Source organism: Dendrobium catenatum, unplaced genomic scaffold (genome assembly GCF_001605985.2).
Source record: "Dendrobium catenatum unplaced genomic scaffold, ASM160598v2 fragScaff_scaffold_621, whole genome shotgun sequence".
In the NCBI taxonomy this organism is placed as follows: domain Eukaryota; kingdom Viridiplantae; phylum Streptophyta; class Magnoliopsida; order Asparagales; family Orchidaceae; genus Dendrobium; species Dendrobium catenatum.
Genome location: NW_021319083.1, coordinates 12,208,478 through 12,222,580, shown reverse-complemented (window position 1 = coordinate 12,222,580; position 14,103 = coordinate 12,208,478). Strand labels below are relative to the sequence as shown.

At 33.5% G+C, this 14,103-nt stretch overlaps 1 protein-coding gene across 1 annotated transcript; it reads left to right on the top strand.

Moving 5' to 3' along the window:
- Nucleotides 1-2,288: 2,288 nt before the first annotated feature.
- Nucleotides 2,289-11,573, top strand: LOC110114011. The gene is made up of 4 exons (XM_020846760.2): nucleotides 2,289-2,519; nucleotides 5,949-6,113; nucleotides 6,197-6,559; nucleotides 10,763-11,573. The coding sequence occupies exons 1-4, from the start codon at nucleotides 2,423-2,425 to the stop codon at nucleotides 11,362-11,364; spliced, it is 1,227 nt and encodes a 408-aa protein (XP_020702419.2). The 5' UTR covers nucleotides 2,289-2,422; the 3' UTR covers nucleotides 11,365-11,573.
- Nucleotides 11,574-14,103: the final 2,530 nt, after the last annotated feature.

Here is a 14,103-nt window from a genome sequence, read left to right as displayed (position 1 = left end):
GTTTGGGATTTGAAATGTTAGGAATTAAACATGATGTTAAAATAAACATATATATCATTAGATTAAATTGGTTATATTTAGATTAATTATGGTGTTTTGATCAATAATATTATATTATCAATATAATAAATAGGTTGGTTTTGGTCGAGTCAAGTTCGAGCAGATCAGGCTCGAACTTGACCCATTAGCTTGAATTGACAACCCTAATTCATATGGAATGAATGTGACTCGACATGGATAGTATGTTTATTTTAGTTAGATGAAGTGAGTGTGACTCCATTGGATTACCTTGTTGTCAATATTTTTATATATTAATTGATATACCGAGTTTGTTTGCATAATTGTGTATATATTAATGCATAATATTATAACTTATTAATGCATACATTTTTATATGGAGTTGAGTTTTAGATATGGCTGAACCCCATGCTAAAGAGAAGGCTTAATAGATAAATTTTTATATGGTTGAACTTAGTAGATGGAAGTTCTTAGCAAAGTTCATTTAGTTCAAGAAGAATTCATAATAACTCGACAACTCCGAAGCTTACTCCTTGAAACAACAACTTCACTAAGTAACTCGCCAAAGGATGTGAATTCATTAGTCGATTTCCTTAGATAATAACTTTGATTGTGTGACTTATGGTGCTAACTTTATTCTGTGACTCGGCGAAGGCGACAACTTCATTGGGTGACTCACTTAAGGTGATAACTTCATTTTGTGACTAGCCTAAGATATCAACTTTATTGGGTAGCTCACTTAAGGTCACGACTTCACTGGGTGATTCATCTAAGATAGCGACTTCACTAGTTCACTTGTCTAAGGTGGTGGCTTTGTATATAGAGATAATGATCTCCCAAAAAACAAGATGATAATTTCCTCCAATTGAGGCATTACTAATAATGAACTGTTCTAGCATGATATATGAGATAAACATTTTGCCTTCAAGCCCTGTAACATCCATCATCCTAGTCACTCATGTGTCTGATGTACTAGCTAGCCACACTTCATGCCGTATATTTAATGTATCACCAGTATATTTTTTTAATGTTTGTGTAGCCCTTCTTGTATGCTCAAAACTCTATAAATTAAGGGCCAGGAGGCTATTTTGAAGTTTTTTCCCTCTTTTTATTTTTCCATCATCCTAGTCACTCATGTGTCTGATGTACTAACTTATTAATGCACACATTTAATGTTTGTGTAGCCCTTCTTGTATCCATCCTCTCTCTTTTCTTTTCCTTTTCTCATAGCAGGGGTGTATGATTCTGATACTAAATCATGTGCAACATATGAATTTAACAAACCCAACCCATAGCCCAAATTGATATCGTTAGTTCAGATGGAATGAACATGAATCAATAGCCTTATTTTATATGAAGTGAGTTTGACTATGTATATTATTTTAATTAGATAAAGTGATTGTAATTCCATAGGATTATTTTACTACCAAAATTTTCATCTATTTATAGATGGAGCGAATGTGATTCAAATATTTAGTATATTATATTTGTACATATATTAATATATACATCATAATTGATCATAATTTTATATAGCTTATATATATAATAGAGATATCAAAATAAGCCATACATTGAAAATTAGGGTTAATAGATAAATTTTTATATGATGCTGAGTTATTTATTATTGTTACATATCAGAATAAAATTAAAAGAACAATCAATATAAAACTGATGATCAAGTTCCTTGACCTAATAAATTTTGTATCGAGAATGATTTATTCAGACTTCGTAATTGTTGCGTCCTGGAATATTCGCGGCGGTAGAGAAATATATAGTTTAACGTCTTAGCGTTGTACGAAGATCCAGCACACAATCAGATAAGTGAGAGGGTGTAGCGTTCATAAGAGACACCTTTTGTGATGACGTATCAGTAATTAATAATTTCTTGTGATAATAAACCCCAATGTAAAAATAACTCGTTTACATATTTTTTTTGTGGGTTAAATTTTGATCTTAATTGATTTATGTGAGGAAATTCATAGCCCAATAATTAAAAAAATATTTTTTATAATTATAAATTTAAATCATTATTTTATAATTGATTACTTCTCATAATTAAAAAATAAAAAATAAAATCGACAATCGTTCCGTATGAACGCAAAACGCGGGATAATATCCAAATAATTTTATTTTATTTTTAATTCTAATTTTCTTTAACAGCAATGCTTTTTCGAAATTAATTAATAAAAGCAAATTTTAGTAATTTTTTTTTTTTCAATTTTTTTTATCCCGCAAAAAGCCAATGAAGACGGAATCCGGCCATAAAAGGGAAAGCTAGGGCGGGTGAGGCCTTGAAACCGGAGGATCTCCACTAGAGAGTGAACTCTGAGAGCACCGGGAGAGAGGAGGGACGCAGAATCGGGCAGCGGAGCGGGAAGAAAGGAGGAGATCGAAGAGCGCGATGGATCGATTGGCCGAGAATCGGCGAATGTGTGTTCTCCTTTGCATTGTGATGCTGTTCGCATCATTTCAGTGGGCTTCTTCGGCGATCGAAGACGGTGTGTACTGCATTCTTGCTTGTTCTTCCTTTTCCAGCTACGATGATTTTTTAAAACTTTTTAAAGCTTGTTTTACGGCTGATGAGGACTATGTCGCTGCACATTTAGCTGATTTTGGTCGGGTTTTAGGAAATTTAGCTCTTAGATCATAGTGCGGATTTGGAGCTTAGTTTTGGGGATCTGGCTTTGTAGTCTTTTGTTTATGATTTTTTTGGAGTTCTTTTTTATTTTTGGCGGAATTTTCCTATGGAAGACTGGAGGGGTAGAAGTGGAGAGTTAGAGAATAACGTTATCTTTGAGGTTGAATGGAGAGGAGAGCCGATGAATTGATCATGATGCCTGATGCTTTTGTGCCTCCTATTGGCCCCCTTTTTTAACTATAGTGTCTCCCTTTGTTAGTTTTTTTTTCTTTGATCGGTTTTGTGAGCGATATGAAACGCTGCCATCCACTCGATCACGTTTGATTAAAATTAGAAAAAAGATTATCCAAAAATTATTGGATAAAACTCCGATGTTTTAAATTGCTGAAAAGATAATTTATAGAAAAAAATCTTCAACTTCTACATAATTAAAAATTTATCATTAATCGTTGTTTTAAAAGCAGCCACCCTTATTACCATCAACCTTCAGGAGTTAAAGCTATTCTGGATTTTAAACAAAAGATTGTGCGTTTCCACAATTATTGCTCATGTTTCACTTATCCTTGTAAACAGGGAAGTGTTTTACTTCTCAATCCAAAATCAATCCAACTTCTTCGGTGAAGTATTAATTATTCCATTTTTAATAGTGGCAATTTTTGTTGACAGATTGGGACTTCGGTCAGCGTTTGTTGACGAGCAGCGAATTCCTTTTTCTGTGATGGGTCTGCTTAATTAAATGATCTAATTTATTTCAAATTAAGCAAATAAAAATTTTAACTTCTTATTTCTGGGACTTTTTCTTCTGCTCCTGTTTTTTCTTTAGATTTTTTCTCTTAATTTTTTTAGTTATCTATAAGACTAAATATAATCACTCTTCCAACTGGCATTTATCAAAACCTAATTAATAATACCAATTTGGGAGGCCGAATGCCGACGAATCCGGTTTGGTGGCTTGTCTAATCCGAATCCGACAATTTATTATACTTTTATTTACATATAAATTTTTTTTTGTATTTCAGAGGTGGATCAATATTATTATTTTTTTGCTTTTGATTGCTAATTCTTTATTTATTTTCATCTTCAAAAAAATTTCGGACTTTGCATCGTCTGTCGACGGAGTGCGGAGTCTTTTTCTTTTGCAAAGGATCTATTTGATACAATATATTTTAATTTTTGTAAATATAAAATTTATATTGTTAAGTACTGGAGCTTTCCGTTGTGCTTGAAAGCTTTGTATGGCGGAAAGCCGCGTTTTATGGGGCAATGTTCCCTACTGGTGCGCGTATAGTGCGTGTGTAGATAAGAGATATGGTCGGGTATTTTATTAAGCTGCACAAAAACCGGGGGTTCGATCTGATTTGATTGATCAAATCTAATTAAGGGAACAGCCTATCTATGAATGTGTATAATATGCATTTTATTTATTTATTTGTTTGTTTTATTTGAAATGGACATGTTCCCTTACTCTGTTAGTCAACATAAGTATGGGATAATAATAGAAAAAAAAATTTAGATTAACTATTTTGATTAGGATGACTTAAATTAGTGTCAGGTAAATTTTATATTTTTTATGTAAATAATGATTTTTTTTTTATAAATATTTGATCTGAATGACTTGAATTATAGTGTTCATGTGGTCAATATGTTTTGATAAGAAAAATGGTAGGCTCTATTTGTATGTAAATAAGGTATATTTGGAAGGATAAGTGCTTTTAACAGTTCTATTAAAAGCATAATCATTTAATTAAATTTGCATTTTAACTCAAATCACATATGAATTATATGCATAGTTGTAAGGATTGTGAACAGTAAGATGGTACAGTGATAAAATACAAAATTTACCCATCGTTACTTAGCTTGGTTGGTGGGTGAGTATCCAACCCGTGCTCGATTTCTCTCGAGCGGCAACGTCTCTTAAGTGGGGCCCAATGTCTTCTAGGTCAGTTGAGAATTAGTCACGCTGTCCAATGTCTTTTTGCTGGTGGTAGTGGGTGGATATCCCGTTCCAAAAAAAGAAAAAAAAAATCTATGCATTGTGTTCATTTTGAAATAGATTGAAGATTTTTTTGATTTATTCTGAGACAAGTTTTTTCCCTACAAATTAGCCTTATTTGGTTTGGCATTTTGCTTGTTTTATGGCATGATTAATGCTACAAAGCTTTCATATATTATTTGAATGAAAAGAAGCATAATGATTTATCCCACTTTGTTTAATAAAAGTCCCTTTTCTTTTAGCCTCTAAAAAACTTTTATAAAATTCTTCTCGAGAAAACACAAGAAGCATGACCCAACAAAACAAATCATCAATCGTTAGGTGCAAAAGCAGGGATTTGTATTTGTTTCATAGTTTCCTAATAATAACACGTATACACAATATGTATAATTATGTTGGGAGAAATTGCCTAAAAATCATAGTATTTTAAAATTTTTAGAGGGCAATTGCTTAAAATCTCTTGTAATAAAGGCTAAAAAATAGATGGACGAGGATAAATTATTTAAAGAGTATAATAAAGAATAATTTTTTTTTGGCTTAAGATGAATCCGTGCTTGATTGTGGGCCATGCTATATTTTTATTTTAAATTAAGCGGACCTTCATTGATAATTTGGCATTAATTACCACTTTAACTTGTAATTTATAAGCATTGTTGGGGTAAATTTGATGAGTATTATACAGTTATATGAACTAAACTTTGCATGTCACATCAAGCTACGATTGCTTTCTTATTAGATCATTTTTATCTTTAGTTATAGCTGTTTTTAATGCTGTATGTGGTGGGATCAATTGTAGATTGGGAGAAATGGTGATGTTTTTCATTTATGATGAAATTTACTCTCTATCTACCTAGAATAATCTTCGCAACACGCTGTGAATGCCTGAAGGCACGCATTCTCGTCATGTGTACCTCTTTAGGTTATTGCTCTTTTCATGAATTCATTTAAGACCCTACAGGCTTCAGGCCTGTTGCAGTTCTCTTTTAAAAGGATACCTTTAATTTTATTTTATTTTGATAATTTTCTCACTTTCATGTGAGTTTTAACCTTATTTGTTAATGAAACAAATTTGTATTAGGATCTACTAATCAAAATTTTTGTTAGGATAGATTTTAAATCTTTTATCATTTAACTATAAAAAAATCTGTTTTTTTTTTTTTTAGAATGATAGAAATTGCAGGGCATTAATAATTTATTTCATATTTTTCGTGGATATTAATTACCCCATTGTCATTGAATGGCTGGGATAGATCATGACGAACCATCCCTTAATGGACGGCGGCGATCTTCTTGCAGGTTCTCTTGAAAACGGCGATTTTGAGGCGATCCCGCCCGGCGGGTATCCCAGCGTCGGCACGGGAGAGGGTGCCGCCGCCATCCCCGGCTGGGAGATCAACGGCACTGTCGAGGTCGTTCGCTCGGGCCAGCGCCAAGGTGGCATGATCCTCATCGTTCCCCAAGGTACGCAGCATCAAATTTCGTGCTTGATATAAAAAAAAAGCACGGCCAGCTGATACGGATCGAACGGCGGTGAAATGCTGCAGGTGAGCACGCGGTCCGGCTAGGAAACGAGGCCGGGGTGAGCCAGGACGTGGCGGTGGAGAAGGGCTCCACCTATGCCGTGACGTTCAGTGCGGCTCGCACTTGTGCGCAGCTTGAGTCACTCGACGTATCGGTGGCCGCAGCGTCTTCCCAGACTGTTGATCTTCAGACGTTATATAGTGTTGAGGGCTGGGATACTTATGCTTGGGCCTTCCTGGCCGGCAGCTCCGTCGGACACGACGGCGACGATGGGGAGACGGCGAAGTTGGCTTTCAGAAATCCGGGCATGGAGGAGGATCCCACCTGTGGTCCCATTATTGATAACATTGCCATTAAGAAACTCTTCGTCCCCGACCGCGCCGAAGGTATGTATTTATTTCTTTATTATTTGATGGAAATTTGCGGGAACAAGATGATGAGCTTTACCTTTTAGACCTAGATTATTGACCAACTATTAATGCATTGAGATTTTTGACCTTGTTATGAATAATTTTCGACTTTTAATTGATAAAGACTGCATATTTAGTTAATATATCAAATTATTTATAGTCTAGAATAACTCTAGCTACAAGAAGGTGTTCATTCAAAATAATAATAATAGTATATATATATATATATATATATATATACACACGATTATAATTAGACCTATCTTATATATTTTTTATGTCAGCATAAAATGATGTTATTTTTTTCCTTCGTTGTTTATTTAAATTATTGGTGAGACAAATTTGAGGAAAATTTCATTGAACTTTTTTCTTCCATATGTTAAACAGCCGTATGTGGGGAAATCATTAATTTGACTTCACAAACTTTTTTTATTCATTATTTGGACATGCTAGAATGCTTGACGTTCACAAACATACCAGAATGACCACTAAAAAAAAACCAGAATGACCACTCTGTATAAATACATATTATGAACAACTTATGCTCATTTATTTTTGGGTTGCACAAAGAATGGCGCATGCATTGTCCTGAATTTAGGCATTTTATCTTGGCAATCTATAAGGTCAGCCCATATGACAGGTTGAGGTTGAATAACAACTTTCATATATTTACAAACGTATATCCCGCAGTTGATGCTATTTTTCTGGGTCGGCACATCTTCAAATGTTTGGATCAGCCACTAGCGTATGTCATTATCAAAAGAATCATGTGTTTCTTCGTAAAGATGATCTATTTGATCACAATTTTGACACCGTATAAAATTCAATAAAGTAGACAAGAAATTTGATATGACCTTGTATTAATTATAAAATTTTACTCACAACTTGAGGAAGCACGACATTGTGAGTGTTTGTTTTTGGTAAGGAATCGTAAAATTGCCACACTTTGTTCTACAAGTTTCTGACAATAAGGGTCTAATTTATATAATTTTCATAGTAGTAATTTTGTCATTTTGATACGATTATAGTATTAATGTAAGAATTATGAATGAATACATAACATATTATTTGTTGATATGAGCTACGTATAGTTTAGTGTTGTACTTATATAAATGATAACCCTGTCATAACGAGCAAAAAATTAGCAGAAAAAAACACAAACATCTAAATTTCTGACGAACCCAATGGAAGTTAGAAACAAATAGGAATAGTTGGTAAAGGCCTAGGCATAGCGGGTTCTTCTCAACTAGCAGAATGCCAAATGCATCAAGATGGTTGTTATCAATGTATGTTGTAGTTATAATTTCGTTAATTTGACTTCTATAAATAACAATGTTCCCAGTAGTAAAAATAATGTCATTTCTGAAAAATGGCAAAATTGCTCATTGATAAAAATCGGTACATAGAAGAGGCACTCGGTACCGTTTGGTACATGCTTGGTACCGCTCAGCATTAGCTAGTCAAAAACATAATCATAATTGAATAAGGAATAAAACTCACTTCCCTATGAAGCATCCAAATTTATGTGATATGTGTATGATGCTTGTAATAACCGACACTTTGTCGGCGCTTGCACTTCTTTGGTAAAGAGCTCTATAATGATGAATGATGGTAAACAATGAACATATACTACTTTGCTTAGCCTCTCTTATGCAATGAACAAATACTACACTTCTAGCCTCTTATTTTATTGCTAATATTGAACACTAGATTAGCAATTTCATATTAATTTATGATGGTAACAACATAAACATTTACAAATAAGGATGATTGAATACAAAACTCAATTCACCTGCAACCCCGGTAGGTGATGTGGAGTGTAGATAGAAGCCTAGACACTAGGTTTCCTTAACCTATATCTTCCACATTCACATCATCTCTCTGTATGAGTATACATTTAGCCTAAGGTGTGGCACCCTAAGGTAGACAACATAGACGTAGGTGCATTATCCATAGGCCTATGAACTGCCCATTTGTCATTCTAGGATTAGGTCCCTCATCCCTTAGCCAAAGAGGTCCCTTTGAATGAGGTAATCTATGATTGTTAACAAGGATCCTCCAGTCGGCACTCGACTAAGTAAGCAAAGGACACCAATGAATCTGAGACGTTGGAAAATCATGGGATCTTGACCAGGGGCATCATACCCACATGGTAGGATAGGTTTTATTCCTAATTATCTACCCACTCGGACAATTAGTTCATCTAACATACACAAATCTTCTCTAAGAGTCAAAGGCAATTAACAAACCAACGAAAAGAAATAAATCAAAGATATACATGTTTAAATGATAAACATAATCAAATTAAAATTTATATTATATTTAAATTAAATTATATTCAAATAACCCCCTAAAAATTAAATCACACATAATATTAACTTAATTAAATAAGTAACATTAAAAAACATGAAAAAAACTAATACAATTATATTATTTGTTAATATTAATTAATCCTAAAATCAAAAAGAAATTCAAACTTAATCATGAAGTTAAATTTAAAATAACAAAAGAGAAAATTAAAAGAAAGAGAATGATAAAATGATAAATAGTCAGTTAAAGATATAATAAAACCCATAAAAATATCCCAAATTAATTTTCATAAATACACAAAGCCATAATAAATAATAAATTAAGTAAATATTACAGTTAACCTTACATTTACACTTCCAAATTCAACAATTTCTCCAACAGACTTAGAAAATTTATTAAACACCCGTTAAAAATCATAAAATAAATTCCAACAAACTCATAAAATGATAATAAACAAAAGATTATATAAAATAAAATAATATTAAGGAAAAATAAAATAAAATTTTCTTTATAAATCATTTAAAAGCCAAACAAAAAATTGTAAAACATTAATATTTAAATCAAAACCACCCCCGAATAAGTATTAAACATGTTTAAAATTGAAAATTGAAACTCTAAACTAATAATAGGTTTGATCACTCACACCACCTACAACACACTAGAAGTTGCATATAGGTCATCAGCCTTAGACCCTTAAGTTATGTTATTTACTTCCTTTCATATGTTTCTCACGTCTTTATATGTCGTTTGTTGTATTATCTTTATTTTTCATATTTGACATTGTATTTTATTCTCTTGTTTATTTGTAAATATTAAATCATTAATTGTAAACTCAAAATATAAAATAAGATAAAAGACACATGATTACAACTTTTGATTAAAACTGAAAATTGAATCCCTTAGTTAGGGAACTCGAACGCCCTCTTGGGTTTGGCTCTTGCCTGAATGCCAAACCCTACCCACGTCTGCTTTTGTCTTGTGTTGGACCGTGTGTCTGTCTAGCTCGCACGATCAAGCGACCTTACGTGCTTGCTTCCGCACGACTTCTATGACGTACGCGCTTGATCGTGTCTTTGCTCCGCTCTGTTCGACCAAGTAGGTCAAAAGCTTGATCAATTGGAGAAGAACGAATCACAACAGGAAGAATCAGAGATCTCCAAATTACACCGTAAATCACACTGCAATCCGTCTCTATTACCAACAATCGTGCAATTGAATGTAGAAAGCGGAAAATCACACAACCAAACTCAATGAACACAATGCAATTTGCGTTGATTTGCGAAGAATTGCCTATGTCCATGAGGAGGCGATGATTTCCCTATTGTAGAGAAACAACATTACAATTGCACTCAATACTCTCATTAAAGTGTCCCTCAAATCTCATTATATAGATTTGAAATAAAAATTAATAAGAAAAACCTAATCAATGCCATAATTAGATCTTCCAATCAATGACATAATTAGATCTCATAATTAATATTATAATTAGATATGAAAAGCCAATGAAGCCAATAAAATCTTTCCATAACAAGTTACACGTCCGGTGCGTCATCAGTTATCTTCTGGTACGCTTATTATGTTATTTTGATAATGTTTATGTTATTGTGTTGATCCGGATCAGGATTGTTAGACGATCATACAATGTTTCACATGAAGACTTTCAACTGCATCTCATGATATAATTTTTGCTCACTTCATCTATTCATGCGTAATATTCTTCATAAAATAGCTTAACATAGCATTGCTCCTTGTAACCATTTTCAAAATGGAGTCATCAATAATTTTGTGGCAGCATTTACTCTTTCTTAAAGTAGAATAAGCATACTTTTACTGAAGCTTGCTATTCAATTACAACTTTAAAATATGCAGATAATGCTGTCATCAATGGCGACTTTGAAGAAGGCCCATGGATGTTCAAGAATGCGACCCTCGGCGTCCTCCTCCCCACCAATTTGGACGAGGAGACCTCCTCCCTCCCAGGCTGGATAGTCGAATCCAACCGAGCGGTTCGCTATGTCGACTCCGACCACTACACCGTCCCTCAGGGTAAGCGCGCAATCGAGCTCCTCTCAGGCAAGGAAGGCATAATCTCTCAGATGGTGGAGACCAAGCCAAATAAGCAATACAACCTGGTCTTCACAGTGGGCTCAGCAGGAGATTCCTGCCAGTCTCCTTTAGCAGTCATGGCATTCGCAGGCGACCAGGCGGAGAATTTTCACTTCGCTCCGCTTGGTAACGCGACTTCCATGGCTGCTAATGTCAGCTTCACCGCCAAGGCGGAGAGGACCAGGGTGGCGTTTTACAGCGTGTATTACAACACGAGGAGCGATGACCATAGCTCGTTGTGTGGACCGGTTGTTGATGATATTAAGGTTTTAGGGGTATCGATGGCTGCGAGCAGGGCGGGGGGGTTGAGTTTAGCGATTATGGCGATGATGGTGGTGGTTAGTATTATGGCGATGGGGATCTGATCTGATCAGTCTATAGATTTGGTGTTTTGCAGTTTGCTTTCTATGCAGAAAGCAGTAATATATAGGTTGAAATGCGTTTTATTGAGTGGGAGGAAGTATAAATTTAGTGGTCTTTGAGTATTAAGTGTGCATTTAAAGCTTGTGAGCAAGACATTCTCTATAGCTGTTATTAAGGTGTTTCAGCCAATATTTATCTTTTTTTTTTTTTTAATAGCTGAAATCTATTACAGAAGTTAGTATATATAGGCTTTATTTGGGATAACTTTCTTATTATTTTTAAAGTAATTTTTTAACATAAAAAATTTTATACTGAAAAATTATTTTAAAAAATAATAAGAAAGTTATCTCAAATACAGTTGCATATAATATATGTTTGGTCATACATACTGGTTCGCTATAAGTGAAACAAACATGTTATAATGCATACAACTAAGCTAATTAAAATAATTACTTGATTAAGTAGAGAATTATATTCTTTATTGCACATAACTATGCATCCAACTTGGTGAATGGTTGACGAAGGGACCTATTAAATTTAGAATTGTTTATGATTCATATTAAGTAAAGAGAGAGTTGAGAAATATTGAGAGAAAGAATTCTAGAGTGAGAAGCAATGATATTTATGTAAAATGAGCTTGAATATGGGAAAATTACATAAATTGAATTTACCATGTAATTCTCTATTTTTAGATTTGAGTTGGAGCTTGAATGTTATAGTATTGTTTTTATTTATATGCATAAAAAATTGACTTGATCTGATATGAATCTCGAGGTAAATATGAGATTAAGACTTCAAAAAATTAAAATCAAGGCAATCTAATCTCTAAATACAATATGCTTATTGTCAAATTGAAGATCTCAAGGATATGAACCCAATGACAACAAATTCGATCCAATCCGAGCCTGAATGACCCCAAATCAAAGGTCTAAAGTATATTAGGAAGCTCTAGATCATTAATTAGACTACCAAATGATATCTGAATGTTGCATACTAATAGTTGAATATTGGATTGACAAGACGAATCCAATAAGCCCAAGATCAGTCAATTCTGACATTTCTACAACAACAACAACAAGCATTTGTCCCACTACATGGGGTCAGCTACATGAATCCTTTTTCGTCATTATGTCTTGTTAAAAGTCAAATTATCGTTTAAATCTAATAATAAAAGATTATTTTTACTATTGTCTAACAAATACTTTTTAGGTCTACCTCTACCTTTCTTAACATAAGTCAAATCTAATACCTCAACTTTCCTAACCAGGTCATCAGAAGGCCTCCATTTAATGTGACCAAACCATCTAAGGTGTCTCTATCTAATCTTATCTTCCACTAGAGCTACTCCAACCTTTTCACGTATATGCTCATTTCGTATCTTATCTCTAAGGGTAAAGCCACTCATCTACCTAAGCATCCTCATCTCTGCAACATTAAACTTAGTATTATGCTTCTCTTTTAATGGCCAACATTCGGCACCATAAAGCATTGCAGGTCTCATCACCATCTTATAGAATTTTCCCTTAAGTTTGAGAGGGACTTTTCTATTGCACAACAAGCCAGATGCATTTCTCCACTTCAACCATCCAATTTGAATTCTGCTGATAATATCCTGATCTATTTCACCATCATTCTAAACAATAGATCCAATATATCTAAAACGTGTACTCTTATCAATGACTTGATCGCCCAAAGTCACAAGCTCCACACTAGGTCTATTACTACTAAAATTACACTACATATATTCAGTTTTAGATCTACTCAAGAGAAAATCTTTAGACTCTAAGATTGACCTTGATAATTCTAGTTTACCTTCAACTTCCTCTCTAGTCTTATCAACAAAAAGGATATCATTAGCAAAAAGCATACACCAAGGTACATCCTCTTACAAATGTCTAGTGAGAACATCCATGACTAAAGTAAAAAGATATGGACTTAAGGTTGATCATTGATGTAATCCAACCAAAGTAGGAAAACACTTGGTCCAACTACCTTGTGTTTGAACACAAGTAATAACTCTTGCATACATATCTTTAATGATTTGAACATAAGTGTTATTAACTCCTTTCTTTTTAAGAACTCTCCACGACAATTTTCTTAGAACTTTATCATATGCTTTCTCTAAATCAATAAATATCATATGTAGATCCTTCTTATTCTCTCTATATTTCTCCATCAAACCTTACAATAAATGTATGACTTCCATAGTAGACTTACCCAGCATGAATCCAAATTGATTTTGAGAAACATTAGTATCACGTCGCAACCTATGCTCCATAACTCGCTCTCATAGTTTCAAAGTATGATACATTAACTTAATCACTCTATAATTTGCACACTCATGCATCACCTGTATTCTTAAAAATATGAATTAACGCACTCATTCTACATTCATCTGACATCTTTTTAGTTTTCAAAATAATATTAAAAAGTTTAGTAAGCCAAGAAATTCCTTCATCTCTTAAGTATTTTCACATCTCTATTGGAATATCATCAGTTCCAACAGTTTTTCCACACATCATTTTCTTTAAAGCCTCTATAACTTCAGTTTTACTAATACGTCGATTAAAACAAAAAATTTTTATTTTCATTTAGGGTGCTAGAGTCAATCTTATTTTCACATTTTTCATTAAAAAGTTTAGCAAAATATCTCATCCACCTTTGTTAAATATCATCTTCTAAGAAAAGTTCTTTTGATTTTCATCCTTAATACACTTCACTTGATCTAAATCCTTACTACT

Bases quoted from the DNA above. Each gene is read 5' to 3' on its own strand.
- LOC110114011 (XM_020846760.2), top strand. From the start codon at position 2,423: ATGGATCGATTGGCCGAGAATCGGCGAATGTGTGTTCTCCTTTGCATT. The intron at 2,520-5,948 runs GTGTGTACTGCA...ATCTTCTTGCAG, and splicing joins TTCTTCGGCGATCGAAGACG to GTTCTCTTGAAAACGGCGAT. The intron at 6,114-6,196 runs GTACGCAGCATC...GAAATGCTGCAG, and splicing joins GATCCTCATCGTTCCCCAAG to GTGAGCACGCGGTCCGGCTA.